The sequence below is a fragment of the Taudactylus pleione genome, unplaced genomic scaffold, assembly GCF_031769625.1.
Source record: "Taudactylus pleione unplaced genomic scaffold, aTauple2 ptg000372l, whole genome shotgun sequence".
Taxonomy (NCBI): Eukaryota; Metazoa; Chordata; class Amphibia; order Anura; family Myobatrachidae; genus Taudactylus; species Taudactylus pleione.
The window spans coordinates 15,365,910-15,386,032 of NW_028284773.1; the positions used below are offsets into that span (position 1 = coordinate 15,365,910).

General features: G+C 38.2%; 1 protein-coding gene across 1 annotated transcript in view; it reads left to right on the forward strand.

The window, feature by feature from the left end:
* LOC148508304 (putative cation-transporting ATPase 13A4) overlaps positions 1–20,123 on the forward strand; it is a 101,992-nt gene that overhangs the window by 39,348 nt on the left and 42,521 nt on the right. Inside the window, exons 6-19 of the mRNA XM_088444706.1 lie at positions 996–1,065; positions 1,179–1,313; positions 2,006–2,078; positions 5,536–5,667; positions 6,062–6,232; positions 9,720–9,877; positions 11,449–11,637; positions 13,852–13,913; positions 14,100–14,250; positions 14,345–14,428; positions 15,870–16,026; positions 16,466–16,583; positions 17,409–17,533; positions 19,740–19,883. Of these exons, the coding sequence (XP_088300832.1) occupies positions 996–1,065; positions 1,179–1,313; positions 2,006–2,078; positions 5,536–5,667; positions 6,062–6,232; positions 9,720–9,877; positions 11,449–11,637; positions 13,852–13,913; positions 14,100–14,250; positions 14,345–14,428; positions 15,870–16,026; positions 16,466–16,583; positions 17,409–17,533; positions 19,740–19,883 (1,769 nt within the window). The remainder of the gene's footprint in view (positions 1–995; positions 1,066–1,178; positions 1,314–2,005; positions 2,079–5,535; positions 5,668–6,061; positions 6,233–9,719; positions 9,878–11,448; positions 11,638–13,851; positions 13,914–14,099; positions 14,251–14,344; positions 14,429–15,869; positions 16,027–16,465; positions 16,584–17,408; positions 17,534–19,739; positions 19,884–20,123) is intronic.

Here is a 20,123-nt window from a genome sequence, read left to right on the forward strand (position 1 = left end):
TTCAGCACCCCTCTCAGCACAGCACCCTTCACCCATCACAGCACCCCTCTAAGCATAGCACCCCTCATCTAAACAGATCACTTCCATTATATACTTGTTGTGATACACTTTAGGCATCAGCTGCGGCCAACCCTGCCACTCAGGCTCTGCAAAGGCCCATAAGAGGAGCTGCTGAGGCTGGGCATGCGCAACAGCCTTCCCACTGGCCCTTTTACATTTTACTGCCGAATAAGCTGAGCTCCGATCGTGGTAGTGGCTGTCATGGGGTCTGCCAGTCAGTGAAAACCGGCCCAGCAAAGGGGAGAGGGAACCAGCCCAGTGGGAACTTTTCCGCTTTCCCTTTGGCCCAATCCACCCCTGTTATAGAGTGTTTGTAATAGCTTTTGGTAATTTAGCCAGTATATTTAAAGTAGCAATAATTTAAAAGGCCAAACCAAATTGGTTTTGCTTTTTAAATTATTGCCGCTTTAAAATTACCAATAACTCCCAGGTGATTTAGTACATTTTACCCCTATTTGTACACAATATGATAATGTACAAAAATATCATGTACTGTACACAAGAATCAATAGTGTCTTGACAGTTATTAATAAAATGAAAGTCACATTTTCTATATTTACTGTAATTAAGTAGAAATACAAACAAAAAATACAAATTTGTTCACAATTTATGATATATATTTTAAAAATGGGGAATGAGATGTTTTGATATTAATATTGTCTCATTGACATCTTATAGATTCACTTATTGTAATAAAATACAATAAATATTGTACACGTGGTAATTGTTTGATACTTGTATGTTTTAATGATTGATTACTGTATAAGAATTACTATTTGTATAGTATGGTAATTATGTACTTATTTAATGTTTGTGCAATACAGAGAATTTAAAAAAAATACAATAAATATTAAAATACAGAGTTTATATTTTACAACAGTGATCACATGACAACTTGAGATCTTATTATCATTTATTATTTCATTATTTCACAGGAGATTAGTGTGTGGACATAACACTATTGAAGTTGAAGTTGCTCCTCTCTGGAAATTATTTATTAATAAAGTATGTACAAATATTTGGCATTATTATTATATTTTATTATTGTGAAGCTTGTGATTTACAGGATGGAGAGGGATCTGAGGGAAACTAATGTTATCTTTTCCTGTCATACATAGGTGTTAAATCTGTTCTACGTGTATCAATTCTTCACTGTGGTCCTGTGGCTGGCTGAAGGGTACCTGGGTTATGCCATTGCAATTCTACTATTATGTATCTGTACGATCACCTTATCTCTCATGGAACTCAGACAGGTATACTGATACTGATAACACAATTCTTTTGTTTTTACTAGTAAAACTATGATGTATAACAACATTTATGCTGATAAAAATAGAGTAATGACAGAAGCATATTTGAATCTACTTTATTAGCCTTGTAATGTTGACCATGCATAGAGATAATAAACTTTATTTAAAGCCTGAATCAGGACAATCAGATTCAAGGAGAGTAGATACAGGCAGCTCACACACATGTTAATTTGTTCATCAGCCAACCAGATATTAAGATATATCTGATCATGGTAGATTAGAGAAATCTGATTAGTTTGAGTCAACAAACAGTGATTGCGGTTCAATCTGGTTTAAATATGCTGACAGGATCATCATGTGCATTCATTTGGTAATAGAGACTCTTTGGCAGAGATGATTCACAGCTCAGCTATATTCTTATTTATTTGACGTAAGGAAATTGTATTTTCTCATCCTACACCATGGTAAATCTTCAGTTACTGTATTGCTGATGCAGAGCAGTACAAACAATAATTCTCAACATTTTTCAGCTTGAACCATCACACTTTTTACCAACAGGTGTCAGTTGCCAGGAATAACTTCCTTAATGCTTTGCATTTTAAGTTATGGCTGGGAGTACCATTTGTTTGCTTGCTACCATGTACTAAAACATTAGGTATGGTTTTACATACATTTTCTATATTTTACTTAAACAGCAATCTACAAAGCTCGACAATTTGGTCAAAGCTCATAATAACATGAAGGTGACTGTGTGTCCGAGAGACAAAGGTATTTTTTCCTATTTCTAACTTTTCTAACAGTAACCTCTAATTAAAATGTAATATGTAATAATAATGCAATATATTATTTAAGTGCTGTTGAGACTTACTGATCTGCATCATGAATGCTTAAGTTATGACACACCACCTAAAGATGAAAAAACTCAAAAACAAAATTCATATAGAGAAAATAATTGCAGAACAATTGCCAATATGTAACAGATTATGTAGAATATTTGCTGTATATGAACAAGAAAATGTACTAATAAAGCAATCTATGCTTTGTATATATATGCCATCACAGTGATGTCAGTTAACTTTCAAAAGCATCACAATTAAATAAATGGGAATCAGAGAAGGCATATTCATAGCAGGGTTAGAGCATATAAAAAGGATAGCAGGCATACAGCATGCTAACCATCAAAAATGGTCTTCTCAATCTTAAAAAATAAACTATAAAATGTTACAAAAGATGTGTGGCAGTTAGGCTTTCTGTCACCCAGGGTAAAGACCCAGTTCAGCCCTCTCCAGTTGATAGTAGTCACCCTCTACCTACTATAAATGACAACCATATAATATAGAGAGCATCAGTGACTACCATATAATAGAGATAGCATCAGTAATGATCACCATCAGTGTTCTCCCCAGAAAATTTTTCCAGCCAGGTGGCATCAAGAAGTAGCCGGGTGGGGGCCTTTACAATAATAAAATGTTTTAAACCCTGACCTTATAATGATTTAAATTTAAAATAACATTTATATATTAATTCTCCACTTATCTTATTAGAGGTCTGATTATGAAAAAGCTGTAAAGTCTGTAGGATCTGGTCCTCTTTATACAGCTCCCTGATACTGTCCCACTTGCAGGCTCCCAAAGTGTCGGGTGGTAGGCTGTTTCTTGCCGGGTGGTACACCCACAAAAAACAGCCTGGGGAGAAAACAAACCATATAATACATAGAGCATCACAGTGACTGTCATATAATACAGAGAGCATCAGTGACCACCATATAATACAGACAGCATCAGTGACCTCCATTTAATACAGATAATATCAGTGACTACCATATAATGCACTGAGCATTGTTGACTGCCATAACATGGAGAGAGAAACAGTAATCACCATATAATACAGAGAGCATCAGTGACCACCATATCACAGAGAGCAGCAATGACCACCATATAATACAGAAGAGTGTGACTGCCATGCAATATAAAGTATTTTTGATCACCTTACAATCTCATTCTCTAATCAATAGATAACCCCTCCTCAAAACCATTAATTACTTCAGCTTCATAGTAACAACCTCATTTAATATAGTTAATATAATTAACCCTTTTACATAATTACCTTCATAATTCCCATTATTGATTAGCCCAGAGACCAATAAACAATCACACTTTGAAATTGTCGGGTTTTGTTGTATTATTTTATTAAGTTTAAAAACTATTAATAAACATATATTTAAATATGATATATATATATATATATATAAACTGTATAGGGGTGTTTTACAAACCCCCCATCCCCCTGTGTCCATAGGCCCCATTATAAAATGACTTTCCACCCCCTACAAGTAATAGACCCCCAGGGGTCATAGATCCTAATAATAATACCCTGCCACAGCCCATTAGTAGTAAAAGAAAATCCCTGATTTCCAAACCAACCCTCCCCCCTGTAAAAATACAGTTTTTTTTATTATTTTACCCCCTCCAGCATTATTTCTGTATATATTACCCATACTCCACCCCCACTGATGCTAGATACCCCCCCTGGTTACCACCCCAAACCCCATTGGCATACATGTGTCAAGGGGGACTGGTGGTCAGTCCCCCCTGCTGAAGTTGATCTCTGCGCTTGCAGGGATCAGCCACATAGTGCTTGGAGTCAGAATGGATCTCCTCTGCAAAAGCTGAGGAGAACCAGCGTGGTGGCTCGGTCCAGGGGCGTAAGTTCATCCCAGATGCCCGGAGGCAAGCTAGAGTTTGGTGCCCCCCCAAAAAAATATGTATATATACCCATGCAATCACACCTAAAAAAGAATATATGAAGAGGATTCTATGGTGACATATCAGGTATAAATGTATCAGATATAAATAGTTTTCCTAACATTAGTGCCTAGGAACAAACATATATGTAGTATTCACAATTTGTACATGAGGTATCGGACACATAGCAAGACACCGCTGTTTGTTTCTCTGTGGCTTTTACAAGGTTAGCCTTGGCAGCACTGATTCAGGCACGGATGCTCATATACAATTATGCCTGATATGTAAATGTTGTTTCACAGCTCCAGGTACGCTGTGTGACAATGGCTGGTGGGTTAGAGTCATACAGAATCACTGAGTTTCAGCCAAGTCTACAGCAGCATATGCTGGTGAGCAGCCAATTGTTATGATGCAGAATAGACGGTTACCACTGGGTGGCTCTGTGTACCAGTCATCCCTGGGATAAAAGATCAGACAGGTGTCTCAGGTCCCAGGTAACTGTCCAGCAGCAGTGGCGGGTGCACTGTTTCTGTCTGCAGTGCAGGCTGAGGGCTATCAGTAGGTAGCCTTCCTATTACCTTTTGCAGGTAGCTCCTGGGGAGCTGCAGTGGAAGATCAGCCTCCATTGTCTCTGGGAGTTACGCCCCTGGCTCGTTCACATGTGATGTTAAGTTACCAGGTGAAGCACTGCGGTCACATCACATGTGACGCCTGCAGTTAACTGGTTAAACCCCTAATTACATCCCTCGGTCACATAAAAAAACCTTCATCCTAATTGACTCCAATAAATCATTAACCCCTTACCCTTTTATTCTTGCTACTTCCACCATGAGAGAGAGGGACTGGGGAGAGGGGGAGAGACAGAGTCGGGATAAGTGAGGGGCAGACAGATGGAAAGGTGGGTAAGTGCAGAGGGTAAAGAGAGTATCTACAAGGGATGTAGTCAGCATCCCGGCGTGCGGGATGCCGATGGCCGAAATAGCGGCGCCTACATGGCCGGGAATAATACAGTATATATTGTTATCAAAGATTGTTACACATACATACTAGTGAGATATTAATGAAAAATATCAGTTTCCATTGTAACTCACAAATGCATTTTTATCTTAATGAAATAAGAAACCTCCATATTGAAAATTGTGATAGAAATTATGCGCAATGTTATTCTAAAGCATTACTATTGATGACCAAAGTTCTGAAATATTTAACATTGTTATTTATCTATTTTTGTGATTTACCTATGTTTGACATGTAACTAAAACTAATTAAAAATGAAATTTCTAAATGTGATTATAATTTATTACCATAAACAGTCTATGTAACTCCATACATTTCTACAAATATTAATTCTGCCTGATGTAATAAAATGAATACATGATTAAATTAGTGTAATGCAAAAGGCATACTTAATAGAGCTTCTATACATGTTGACTTATATTCTGTCACTTAGTTGATGTCTTTATTTCTTCATTTCCTTGCAGATTGCGACCAGGTTGAGTCTCGACATTTAGTACCGGGGGATATTGTTGTTTTAACTGGCAAAAATTTTTTCATGTCATGTGATGCAATTTTGCTGAATGGAACATGTATTGTGAATGAGGGTATGCTAACAGGTAGGTGGCAGCTGGCATTGTTGGAATCTATGACATCTGACCAGGAAGTACTAAATTATAGACTAATTTATGTTGCAACTACATGTTACGGCAAGTTGTTCCAGGTAACTTACTCACGTATATGTAATTTATGCAATGTGAAAAAAGTACCTCAACAAATACATATAGTTCCCAACATATTCTTAACTTGCAATACCATGGCATGCCAATTGTTCCTATTCATGCCGTAATGCATTTGTTATCAAAATCTGTCTTCCAGACACTCCTAAATATGATCATGTTCACTCTTTGCTTTGAGATTTGTGCTTTATTGTTTTATTTTTTGTATTATAAGATGTCTATTGTTTGGATTGAGAAAGTCAGTTGTTAACCTAAACTTTGTGGATTCCTGTAGGTGAATGCATTCCTGTGACAAAAACACAACTACCCCATGGAGATGACACAATGTCTTGGAAACAGTACAGTGGAGAAGATTATAAGCGCCATGTACTATTCTGTGGTACTGAAGTGATACGGACTGAATCCACTGCTCAGGGCCCAGCCAGAGCTGTTGTGTTAAGGACTGGTAAGTCTAACTTTTTGTTGACTGACATTGCCAAGTTCCATAAACAATTTGTGGTATCTTAATAGTTAGCACATAGGCTATAATGTGGGGTTTAATATTAAGGGACATGTCTATGTTTTTATTTTTAATATCTCCCAATGTGTATTATTATTAGACTTTCTGTTTATGATTAATTTAATTATTTGTGAGCTGGTGATTTTATCTGACTTCAATCAAATTAATTAAAGATTAATCTTAGGTCTCACCCTCTCAGGTTCTTGATGATCTCTTCTCTCTAGCAGGGGCGTATCTATAATGGGTGCAGTGTGTTCGGTGCACACACCTATATTTTATTAATGCTCACCTCTCTGAAGTCCCGCGTCGGATTGTGGCCGCGGCCATTGTTCATTCACAGTGGTGAAGTCGCCGGGAAAATGGTGGCTGCGCCATTTTCCCTGAGTCATGTGCATGCGCAGTAGACTCCGGGCACAGATTAGTGCCCAGAGTCTACTGCTGCGGACAGTCCGCTGCCGGCCGCCGGTGAGAGAGGAGGGGGCCCTGGGGCTCCATTATTATGAAGTGTAATGCTACTGTAAACCCTCCGCCACGATGGGGCAGCCCCTTTATCATGCAAAATATCACAATAAGCAACTAAATCATCTCTAAATGATGACAGATTATACACTGTAAATTACCCAAGGTTGATTAATGTCTTTAAGTGACCATGGCTACAGTTGTTGCACTTGCTGGCAGGGGTCATTTTAAATGCTTGCATTACTACTCAATGAAACAGTATTTTTATTGGAATAGAATATTATAATATTACTACATCACAACATAGAGCAGCCCCTGTTGTCTGTCAGGGTAATCCAACATGTTGGACAATCTCGATTCTTTGATTTGACCCAAAAATAGCTGTAAGTGTCAACTATTAACATGTTGAATTCCCTGATCCCCCAATGTATTGCCAATCATTGATGTCCGTGGATCAGCATCTTTTGTTGCTGATTGGTGGATGGAATCTGAGTTGAGGAATCGGATAGCTGTTGTGAGGCCCGTATTAGAGGGATTGCAGACCAGTCAGAATGCTTTGCTCAGTAGCCAGGCATCCTCATTCCATGCATAAAATGAGACAACGCAATAAACAGATTTATTTGAAGGTATTCCTAGGGGTTGATATTCTCCCTCTACATGTCACCAAAACCCAAATCAGTTATTTTAATAAATAAAGGCCAAGAGACATATTTGATGAAACAGACCACAGCTTCAATAAATATTTTGAAATGGTGGGCAGGAAAGCACTCACAACTATCAGCCAAAGCAACAATATACCATTAGGGACAACCAAACGCCACAGTACTCCTGCATCATTGAAAACTCACCTCCCTTCATCTGGCTCAAGGAATCCTCACAACCATAGCCCCACTATGAAGGAGAATGCTCCCCAAATTTCTTTTCACCTACAACTGACTGCTGTGCCTTCCCATCTGCTGTCTCTATCTGCAAAGATAGAGGTCTAGCAAACAAATAACAAAACATAACCAAAAACATCAAAAACACAGTGATGGTTCTTGGAACATTCATTAAAGCCAAGAGACTGACACTCTACTCATAAATTAATGTATATCTATTTCCTTCAATTTTACTTAATCAGACCTTTCCATTAGTCCCTGCAATCTTGAGCGTAACTACCATAGGTGCAAAGGGTGCAGCTGCTATGGGGTCCAGAGCTTAGAGGGGCCCATCTTACTTGTCAAAGTTACATGTGTTCTGTGCATTTTTCACCATTGGGTGTTACATATGGGCCCTTACAAACTTTTCCTATAAGGCTTTCAAATATCTAGTTACGCCCTTGCCTGCAGTGATACAAACTATGCAGTAACAACTACTATTTCCAAACTGCATAGCCTGTCATGCCATATGCCTGAATTGTAATTCAACCTAGATATATAACAGCCTACAGGCTTATACAACCCTCAACTTTTTTTTTGCTGAGTGGAGGTCTCTGGGGAGAAACTTAAAGCAGGCTTGTGAGAAATTCTGCTGAGCAGACATTCACCCAATAAAACTAATATTAATACTGGAGTATGGACAAATAAACAAAAAAAGAAGCATTCTCAGAGGACAAGACCAAGTTTAGGATTACACATGTGCCTTGAACATGCAATAAATATGCTAATATTATATACGGGATGCAGTCATAAATTTGCCAATCATAATGTTGACACCACAATGTCTACGGTTATGATGATATACTGTACTTGTAATTTATATTTTCTATGTGTGTTTGTGTAAAATTATGGTCTGCCTGTGTATGGGGAGAATTCTTATTATAAGTGGCAAAAGTCACTGGATCGATGCCTAGTATTGTGTAGGACCCCCTCTAGCCCAGCGAAGTGCAGCAACTCAACATGGCATCGATTCCACAAGTGGACAGAAGACCTCTGGAGAGATTTTTACCCCTGCTGTCTGCATAGCTTCCCACGGCTCCCTGATATTTGTAGGTGAGGATCTTGGGTGCGAATGGACCTCTCCACCATGTTCCATAAATGCTCAAATGGGTTCATGTCAGCGGAACATGTTGCCCACACCATTCATTGGATCTCCCCAGAATGCTCCTCAAACCAATCTAGACAACTTGGGACCAATGACATGATGCATTATCCTGCTGGAATATTCCATCATTGTGGGGGGACATGAAGTCCCTGAAGGGCTGCAAATGGTCATCAAGTTATGCAATATACTGTTTACTGGTTAATGACATGTTCAGGTGGACCAGCGGACCCAACCCATGCCACGTGAATACACCCCACACCATTATGTAAACACCACCACCCTGCCAACAATTCCTTGTTGACAGCTGAGGTACCTGGCCTCATGGGGTCTGTCCCACACCCCAACCCTACAATCTGCCCAAAACAACTGGAACTATGACTCATCGAACCACACCACATGTTGCCAGGTCTCCAGGGTCCACTTAGCGATGTCACAAGCCCAGGGGACGTGCTGTGTCCAGTGTCATATTGTTGACAGGAGCACTCTGGTGGGTCTTCTGCTCCTATATCCCATAGAAGATAAAGAACGCTGCACTGATCTGCTGGATATGCATCTGGTACCTCCTGCATTGAATGTGGATGTGATTTGAGCCAGTGTTGCTTGTCTTTTACCACAGACAATTCTGGCCAGACGCCGCTGGTCACAATCATTAAGCACCCGTGGCCGGCTACTGCGCTGTCCATGGTAGGTGGTAATGCCTTTCATGAGGTATTCCCGTTACACATGTGACATTGTAGATCAAGGAATATTGATTGTCCACACGGGGACCCACTATCATGCCCCTTCGAACTCCAATAATTCATGTCGCCTTGCCATGACCATTCTAACCGGTGTTCAAACTGATTCACGAGATGTCAGATTACAACTGATGCAGGTATGGACATTTCCACTATCCAATGACTTTTGGAACTTCAATGTCTATTTCAATGTTTTCCCTTTTGTTTTATTTTAGGCTTTAATACAACTAAAGGGGACATGGTGAGGTCCATATTGTATCCGAAACCCTTAAACTTCAAACTACACAGAGATGTTAAATGGTTTTTCATATTTTTGGGATTTCTTGCCATTGTTGGCATTTTATATGCTGTGATCATATTTGCACAGAGACAGGTAATGTAATTTTTATCATAGTTATTTCCTTTTCCACTGAGATGTTGATTTATTCTATAATGTAATAGAACATCAAGAACATAACTAAACATATGGCTTACATATATACAACCTGTTCCACAGTTATCTATGTTATATGGTGGTGATGCCCATAGCAAGCAACTAATAGAACTGTAGCTGTTATTTTTTTTAGCTGTTTTAGAAAATAAATACAAATGATTGATTGTGTTACTATGGGTCACACATACTTTTCTGCACCTGTACCTGTGAGACTGTGGTGCTGAATCAGAGCTGTACTCTAAAGCCGCCGCAGCTGCGTCTGTGTACGCAGCTGTTATGTGAAAATATGCAGATGTTGCAGCTGTTGGGAGATGTATTGAGACTCCCATCTGCAGCTTTGCAAATGCAAATGTTGGTGTAAAATGTTGCAGCATCAGTCGCTGATCATTTGATTATCACAGTCCTGAGTAAGTCTTGGTCCCACAGAATGACACCACAGCCATATTTCTTGTGTACGGGATCGCAGTCACAGGATGTGACATGCCCCCATAACGGTCAAAACACTCCTGAGTTCTTTGCCGCTACTCCACGTTACCTTCCCCAAATGCTCCCTAACTACAATCAGTCACACATGGTATTGTACCTTAACGCATGCGCTGTGCAACTTAGGCGAACGCGCGGTTTAGGGATAATCACTCAACTGCGTAAACATAGACAAAGTGTACAACTCTGAATCAGGCTCTATATTCAGAAATGTTCTCCATTAAGTAACTGAATCAGTTTCTTCAATATAGCAATGGAATTACAGGGCACCCAAGAAATTACTTTTTTTTGCATCTGGCCAAAGAATAGAAGGAAAAGGTATTCCAACCGCATACAGTATTGTTGGGTTACATGCCAAATATAATCTTGGAAGGAAAACTAGAAGACACGTACAGTACTTTCTGTCCTGAACTTGTCCAGCTGTCGATTTACATAGGTCACCAATTGTTAATTCATTACATTCAGTGTGAAAACATAACTTGTAATGTGTGACAGCACAGTCTATATCTGTAGTTCTCACCAGGACTATACACTCGTTACCAGCAAGATCCAAGCATTACATGCAGTATATTAATGAGGAATGATTCAGTATGTAGGCAAGTCTAGGAGTCATGGGAGATGTACATCCAGTGGTCCCAATAGTACAAATGTGTGAAAATGTAGGTGCTACCAATACTATTGTTGGCTACCTGGATCCTGAGATTTGTCCAACTTTAGTATGCAGGTTGTGTTTACATACAGTCATAAGGGACTACTGTACCAATAGAACAGAAACACAAATCAGCACAATGATATTAATATGTCTTACTCAGTTCATTTAATCACTACACTTCTATATAAAAATAAAATATAGCCTACAGTATGTGCCTCTTACGTCTTTTCTCACTTTTAGCCCAATTGAATGCAAGAATTACCAGTGAGGCTTCTCTTTAGGTCTAAGAACCACTGCTGTACATTGTTAATGAATAGAAATAAAACAATACACTCTATACCATTATCCATGATTTCAACTCTTTGTTTTACAATAGGTTTCTGCTTGGAGAATTATTGTGGAGTCCCTTGTTCTTTTGACGTCTGCAATTTGCCCAATTATACCAGCTGCTCTGACTGTTGGGATTCTCTATGCTCAAAGCAGATTAAAGAAAAAGACTATATTCTGCATCAGTCCAGATAGAATCAATATGTGCGGCCAGCTCAACCTCTTCTGCTTTGATAAAGTAAATATATTTTCATGTTTTTTTCTACACTTTTTGTATCAGCATGACTAGATTATCTCTATGCTTTGGGTAAATACACCACTCCCACTAAGCCATTTAAAACCACCTAAATAAACCTTTTTTTCACCATTCATAACACTTAATTTCAGGAAATAACTTTTTGGTCAAAATTGAATGTACTAAAGAGACTGCTTCACCAAAAGGGACACTGTCATGCCCTATAGAGACTGCTTCACCAATAGAAACAATATCATGCACTATAGAGACTGCTTTACCAAAAGGAACAATGCACTATAGAGACTGCCTCACCAATAGTGACAATGCACTGTAAAGACTGCCTCACCAATAGGGACAATATCATGCACTATAGAGACTGCTTCACCAAAAGGGACAATGCACTATAGAGATTGCTTCACCAATAGGGACAATATCATGCACTATAGAGACTGCTTCACCAAAAGGGACAATACACTATAGAGACTGCTTCACCAATAGGGACAATATCATGCACTATAGAGACTGCTTCACCAAAAGGGACAATGCACTATAGAGACTGCTTCATCAATAGGGACAATACACTATAGAGACTGCTTCACCAAAAGGGACAATGTCATGCACTATAGAGACTGCTTCACCAAAATAGACAATGTCATGCACTATAGAGACTGCTTCACCAAAAGGGACAATGCACTATAGAGACTGTGCTACCAAAAGGGACAATGCACTACAGAGACTGTGTCACCAAAAGGGACAATTCCATGCACTATACAGACTGCTTCACCAAAAGGGGCAATGTCATGCATTTTAGAGACTGATTCACCAAAAGGGACAATGCACTATAGAGACTGCTTCACCAAAAGGGACAATGTCATGTACTGTAAAGACTGCTTCACTAAAAGGGACAATGTCAAAAGAGTACACTTCCTTTTTAGGGGAATAGATTTGCTAGTAATTTATTAAAAATGTTAGTCAATTGTACATAATTTGGTTGTTATTATTATTATTATTATTATTATTATTATGAAAGTATTGGTAAAAGCCAAAACATTTCTTTAAAAATGTGTGAATGATTGATATTTTTGTCCTTGCTACTTTTGTGGGGGCTCCTATACTAAAATAGTTTGAGGTCACTACAAGCAACCATTTTAATACACAAAGAGCAAAGTGGAGGCTTATCGTTATCTTTTTTTTTATTTGGTTACACCTAGTAGATATATACACCTTAGAAACAATTGGACAGTAAAAAATTTGGCATGAGAAAACAGTTCCCACAAGTTTACACTGACATTGGCACTGAAACTTCACTGCTCCCGAAGAAATGAACTTTGCATAAAAAAGCCAAAGAATCCTATTATCACGTAACAAATTATAAAATATACTTCTGCATAATCTCCCAGGTATCATGGAGTCCTAATACAAATATGACTTTTAACTATGCTGAATCTCAGTTATGAAGCACAGGACTTTTTGTTGCATAGGAGTTGTAACAGGAATCAGGAACGCCTTGCAATATGCATACTCTCCATTTCTGATCATTTCCATATTACATCACACAAAACTAAATCTGCACATAAGCTCCACAATACAGGGTATCATTACCCCTCTGGGAAGCCCCTTATTTCCAGGTCCCATATAATTATCACAAGCAAATACTGCTGTGAAAAATCAGCTGCAGCCCAAAAAAGGAATGTACTGTAGTCCTCAATCACTCACTTGTGTTATGTTGCTGGATTGCAAGTGACTCAAAATCACTGGAAGAGTTGTATCAATAACTATTAAAGTCAAAGTAAAACTTTGAAATATTAGTTCCTTAATATTATAAGACGTTTCCATGTTTCTCCTGCTGATCTATATATAACCTATTTTATTGGCGTTAGTGTATAATAAAATACTGCAAACTTGAGTAGGGACTTTCTAAGCAAATTAAAAATGACTTAAGCTCTAATTAACTACAACTGAGTTGCTCTTTACATCATCATCTTTACAATAACATTATATTATTTAATCAATGTTCAACTTCAAAAGTAACCTTTAGCAAAGAATAGGTAAAATTAATTCACAACTTGTAATTGAAAAAATAAAATACTATATGTGACATTTGTAGAAAAGTAGTTATAAATCTGTTACTGTAGTTTTGTTTGTTTAATATAACTATTACATGTAATGCTTTTAAACTTTGTCATGTCCTCTTAAAATGTATTTCTCTTCCCCTAGACCGGCACTTTAACAGAAGATGGACTTGATTTAATGGGCATTATTCAATCAGACGGAACATGGTAATTTTAATTTATACGGATGTTCATCCATCCTCTTATTCACTGATTACATGATGAACTGAAAATTTAGAGATTCTCAAACTGCTTCCAAAATAGTTTCTCAGTATACTGTATGTTAGAAATGATGCTACATATATTACGTTTTTAGATATTTTCTTACTGATTTTAATCTTATTATTTTAATAGTTTCCAGGCAATGCTTAAACACAGCCAGTTGACGGAGCTAATCTGGGGGCCACTGTTTTGTGCTATGACATGCTGTCACTCTCTGATCATGGTTGATGGGAAATTACAAGGCGATCCTTTGGATCTGAAAATGTTTGAGGCCACTGGCTGGGTAATACTATACTACCTATGCATCATACTTCCACATAACTATAATGCTGTTTTATGAACCTGTTTAATGTTATTTCTTTATGGCATGTTTCCAGGTGTTAGAAGATACCTGTACAGGTAATAACGAAAGTGATTCAGCCCAGAACGTTTTTCTCCGACCCGGGCCAGATGCATGGATTGTAAGTACTCTAAGCTTGGAGAGATGCTAAGGGGTATATTTACTAAGAATCGTTTCCTGCCCCGTATTAAACATGTTGGGCATTGCATGGACACAAGTGAATTTGTTTCAAACAAACTCACAAATTTACTAAGAATCATCTTTGATGTGTCTGTTGATGGTGTATGCAATTGTGTTTGCAAATGTGTGTGTTCAGTCGTATTTGGACTGAAAACAATAGACCTGCCTGTCAGTAGCGTGATCTGTGAGGTCTTCTGAGTGTAATTATTGTTAAGGTTAAAAAAAACGGTATGGGGCCCCCCTCAAAAGCGTAACTAGCACTACAACAAGGAGACATCGATTTTCATCAGCCTGACCGGGCTCAGAGGTCCAGGGCTGGTTATGCTTTTGGGGGGAGGACCCCACGTCATTTTTGATTTAACCATTTAATTACTTTATTACACTCAGAAGCCTGCACAGATCACAGTGATCTGTGAATCACTTCTGCTAAATATGCTGCTGGGTGGGGGGGGGGTCTATTTCATACTTCTATATTGTCCCAAGTTTGCTACATTTACATTCGTGGTAACAGACATGATTCTTGGTAAATTGACAAAGGCAAGTTCATCTGAGATGTGGATTTATTACATTGCTTATTAGTATGTAGGAGTACCATCAGAATTAAATTCAAATATTTTATAAAATTTTTCTATATGTCAGATTGGTTGTCTTTGTGTGTTGTATTCCTGTCTATGGAAAGTACTAGCGAGTTTGACCGATGGTGTATTGACTTCGATTTGCGTTTTCAGCTGTGTTTTGCTGGTTGTTTTAAACACCCGTGTTTGCCTTTAGTAAATCTCCATATTTAAAATCAGGGGAAACTCTCACGGGAATACTAACCCTGCCAGACATGATTCTCAGTAAATTTACACTTAAGACTGCTACAGTATATAAACATAAAAACACACACATACACACACATATACATATTCAAACTGTTCTCTTTTTCTGAGCAGTACCTTCATCTATTCTCACTTCACTTGCTGATTGACAAAATAAACGGTTGAGCTGGTCATACCAAAAGTGTCATTACAGTATAGCAGTATTCAGATATATTGAATAGTGTAATGATGTCGACTATGCACAAATCCATGTGAAGTAAGATTAATTATTAAATGAGTGTACCTGGGTGCCACCACTATAATCCTGCTGCCCAAGGGACCAGCTTAAATTGCCTTCATACATGTCTGGTCCGGCACACTGACTAAATTGGTGCATGTTTCTAATCATCAAATAACATTACGCTGTTCATAATTGCCTGTTTCAATTCTCTACCTTCAGAGAGAAAGGATTAAAAATCTCTTTAATATGTCTTGATAAGAAAGTGTTTGTTATTCCATTCTTTGCAGGATATTCAGCTATGTTATAATTATATTATATGTTTGTTATTATATTTTTAATAGATTACAGTGGATGGGGTAAAAGTTTTGTTCCAGTACCCGTTCTCCTCCGCCATGCAACGCATGTCCGTAATCACTGAGGTTATTGGTGAAGATGAGCTGCGTGTTTACATGAAGGGAGCTCCTGAGATGGTGGCCAGCTTTTGCAGACCAGAAACAGGTGTAAAAAGTTAAAAACATGTTAATCTCACTTTAGAAGACAATAAAACATAAATAAAGTTATTTCCAATAGAAAATCTTATAACATTCACAGATGTACTATATATGTAAATCCTATGTGATGAAGGAAGTTCATGTGTCTTAAATAGTATATAACCTTACTATAGTATCTACTATTTGTAAACTATTTATAATAAGTAAGAACAATAGGACCAGACAGTTGTGTCCTGTTATAAATAGATTATGTAGAAAGGCATTATAACTGTAAGCACAAGAATGACACTAATTTCTTTTAGCCCTACTGCAGCGAAATCTAGCATCTCCAAGGGCTTTCCACCTTGAAATAAATCTGCCCCATGTCTGTAAAATTAAATATTAAACTTATTTCTAAAAATAACCTGTCTCTAGTTTAATTTTTTTCTTGTTTTTTTCATATACAGTTCCCAAAGAGTTTTTGGATGAACTGGAGATCTACACTTTTCAGGGCTTAAGAGTCATTGGAGTAGCATCCAAAATTCTCAAGAATGGGAATCGGGATGATTTAGAGAGTGTTGAAAGGTAAATAAAGAATGACTGATAAAGGCAAGTTCATCTGAGATGTGGATTTATTACATTGCTTATCAGTATGTAGGAGTACCATCAGAATTAAATTGAAATATTTTATTAGATTTTTCTGTATGTTAGATTGGTTGTCTTTGTGTTGAAAGTATATCTGGAAAATTCTGACCTGTAAAATGTAACAGTTGTTGGTTAATATTAGTATATTTTTCCCCCACAAAGAGTTTATATACAGTCATATACACAGATTAAGACATTTCCATTCTATGTTTATGTTACCATTGTGTGGATAATGTTAGTACTCATGACAGAATAGGATTTTTATATCCTTAGAGAAGGAGTTGGGATTTTGTTTTGTCGCCTTAGGTAATAAATATATATATATATATATATACATATATATATATATATATATATATATATATCTATATATATATTACTCTAGACCATATAATGTTGTCAATAATATCAACATATATTTACCCCAAATGAGTACAAGCCCTTATAATAATATCAACACAAAGTAACTGAAAGTTTTTTTTAGACACACCTAAAAATCAGGTAAATAGACCACTGCTGTCTGTGAGCCAAACATACACACAGGCCCCCAAGAGAACCAACTGCTCCACCAAAACACCAAATAGCTGCTTCTGTCCAATTAGTTTCCCATGTGTGCAGCCAACTTGGAAATGAATCCTGTCTCTTGGTGCTCGGGTGGAGTGACAGGATTGGGCTATGTATGGCAATTTTAAGATAATCAACTAAGTTTATAATAGTCACTTGGAAACAACCCATTATTTTAATGTCTTTTTTATTACTCTGAAGGGAAGAAGTGGAATGTGACATGGAGTTTCTTGGTTTGCTAATATTAGAAAATCGTCTTAAACCAGAAACCAAACCGGTCCTGGAGGAACTGAATGCAGCCAACATCAGGACTGTGATGATCACAGGTGTGAATAGAGGCGAGGGAGATATTTTTAGTTTACAGCATAAATTAGCTTTCCTTATACTGTATGTGAATACATAAAAGGAATGTTCTTTTCATACATAGAATGATAAACATCATCAGCTCAATAAGTAACAATATACATACCTGCAAACTCTTCATTGCAAAATTGGGACAGTTTAGTTGAACAAAAGAGCAATTCATGCCTTTGGAAGGAACATTCTGTATTTCCTGATAGCAGTTAACGTAGGTGCACACTTTCATCTTACTGTAATATGGCAGATGACACTTGTGTTCAACTGTGCAGAAATGTAGGGTTCTCTGTGCAGGACAACTATGCTACATAGATAATGAGGGCTACATACTGGCCGACATTGCTCATAGGTGCATATCTATAGCCATAACAACTAGTCAACTATTTATATATTTTATCCATCTCACACATTTAATAGAAGAAATATCTGGTTGGTTGTAATGGTGTTAGGGCCTGATTCAGAGATGGATATTAATACGATCGCAGCTGTGATTTTGTATGCAACGCAGCTGTAAAAATATGCTAATGGTTGCAAAGATCACTCGAGCATAGAGATGCCCACTTCTGCCTTCTCATCTGCGTATGAGGTTGCTTAGCTGCGTAAATATCAATAACATCGACGCACATCGAGCAGCCATCTTGCTTTTGTGGCAGGTCTGACCAGCCACAGACACTGCAGCTTTCCTCACATACAGAGAGCTCTCATTTTTGGGAATGCAATCGCGATGGCTAATATATGCACAGCCATGAAATGGCATTCAAACGGTCAGGCACGCCTGCGTTTTTCTGACCATCCCCCCGTTTGGGAGTGGGGCCTCCGGAGTTATTCTGGCTGAACCTTTTTCAGGGCATCACCACTTAATTCACATAGAATATTTTATCACTTTTCTAATTGTTTGTTTATTATTTATGTAATTTTAATTATTTCACATTTCATTAACACTTATTAATTTATCCTTACACATCTATCCTTTACACCACTATCACCTTTTTTCCCCTTTTCGTGTGATGCCCTGGGGATGGTCCTTGGCTGGAATTTTTTGGGGTACCTTGCTTCTTGGACGTGAACCCCTTAATGTTAGAGATGCCAGTATAGAGGAGCCTTGACGAGGCCTGGCACTTATTCATATATTTGCAAATGTATGTAACTAATACCTCTGAACAGGGTCGTAGCTGGGGTAGTGCTGCCGGTGCCATCGCACAGGGCACCCACCACAGGTCAGGGGGTGCTGTTTAGGTCTGTCAAATTTCTGTTTATTATCATTCTTGCTTGAAGCTTCCTCTTATTTCATCCCCAGCATCTCCTGGCCTCTCCTATCTCTTCCCTGGCCCTTCCCCATGAAGCCATGGCCCTTTTTTGGGTGCATTATGTCCCTTTGAAAAATGAGGGGGGCACCAATGCTCTTTCTGGCACAGGCCACCAAAAGTCTATTTACGGCTCTGCCTCTGAATCTCTATTACCATGTAGGATTTAAGTATTTTTTGTTGATTTTGCTACAGTGTGCTGGAGGACAAATCCCTTTTTTTCTGCATCCCCCCGTTACACCCATAAATGCTGACTACCTGTCACTCAGTTTGCGAGTGGATTCTCTGTGAGTATGTAATCGTAAAGCAATCACAGCGCATGCACATTGTGACTTATATACATGCCCACTGGCAAACAATCGATCGTCTATGCGAAGCCGCATATCCACTAGATGATAAATTGGACAATTTGAACGATAATGATATCATTATTGTTCATCGTACTCAATAATGTCCAGTTGATATGCCGTCAATGACCAGTGATGTGCACTCCCGCTGGTCGTTGACGACATCTTTCATCGCCCGTACTTGCACGGCAACCTGACAAGGGAGGGTGACGTCACTGAACGGTATCATGAATGAGATCATTCAGTGTGGGTTCTCAATGTTAATAACGATATTGTGCACATCACTGCCGGGGAAACACTAGACGATATTACTTATGGAGCATACCGTCTAGTGGATACGCGCCTTAAGTATCGCCATTGCGTCTGTCTCTGAATCAGGCCCTTAGTGCAGATTTAAATTTCTCTAGTACATGCTTATATGTATAACATATTTTGTAACTCCAGTAAAATAGCAAGTAGCTAATATGAAACTTAGCTGAAGCATAATATGCAATGCCGATAACAGCTATATCCTCCGGTTTTAGGTGACAATATACAAACAGCGACTACAGTTGCCAAAAACTGTGGCATGATTCCTGACTGCAGCAAAGTGATTCTGGTGGAAGCTCTTGGACCCGAAGGCTGTTCTCCAGCATCTGTTACCTATAAACTTCTAGAGTATCCACAGGGTGAACAAAATGATAAAGGATTTCAGGTCTTGTCAACTTATCTTATTTAACTAGTTTAGGAAGTCCAGGCCTAATGAAAGCTTTTAGGTGCTAGTTATTATGTCATCTTTTCCTATACATGTAACATTCAATCATATTTTCAACTGGGATGTCCTGATTTAAACTGATTGAAATATGCTGAGAAAATATTAGAAAATCACTATAACTCTCTATAAGAGGAGAAAAGCAAAAAAATAAACA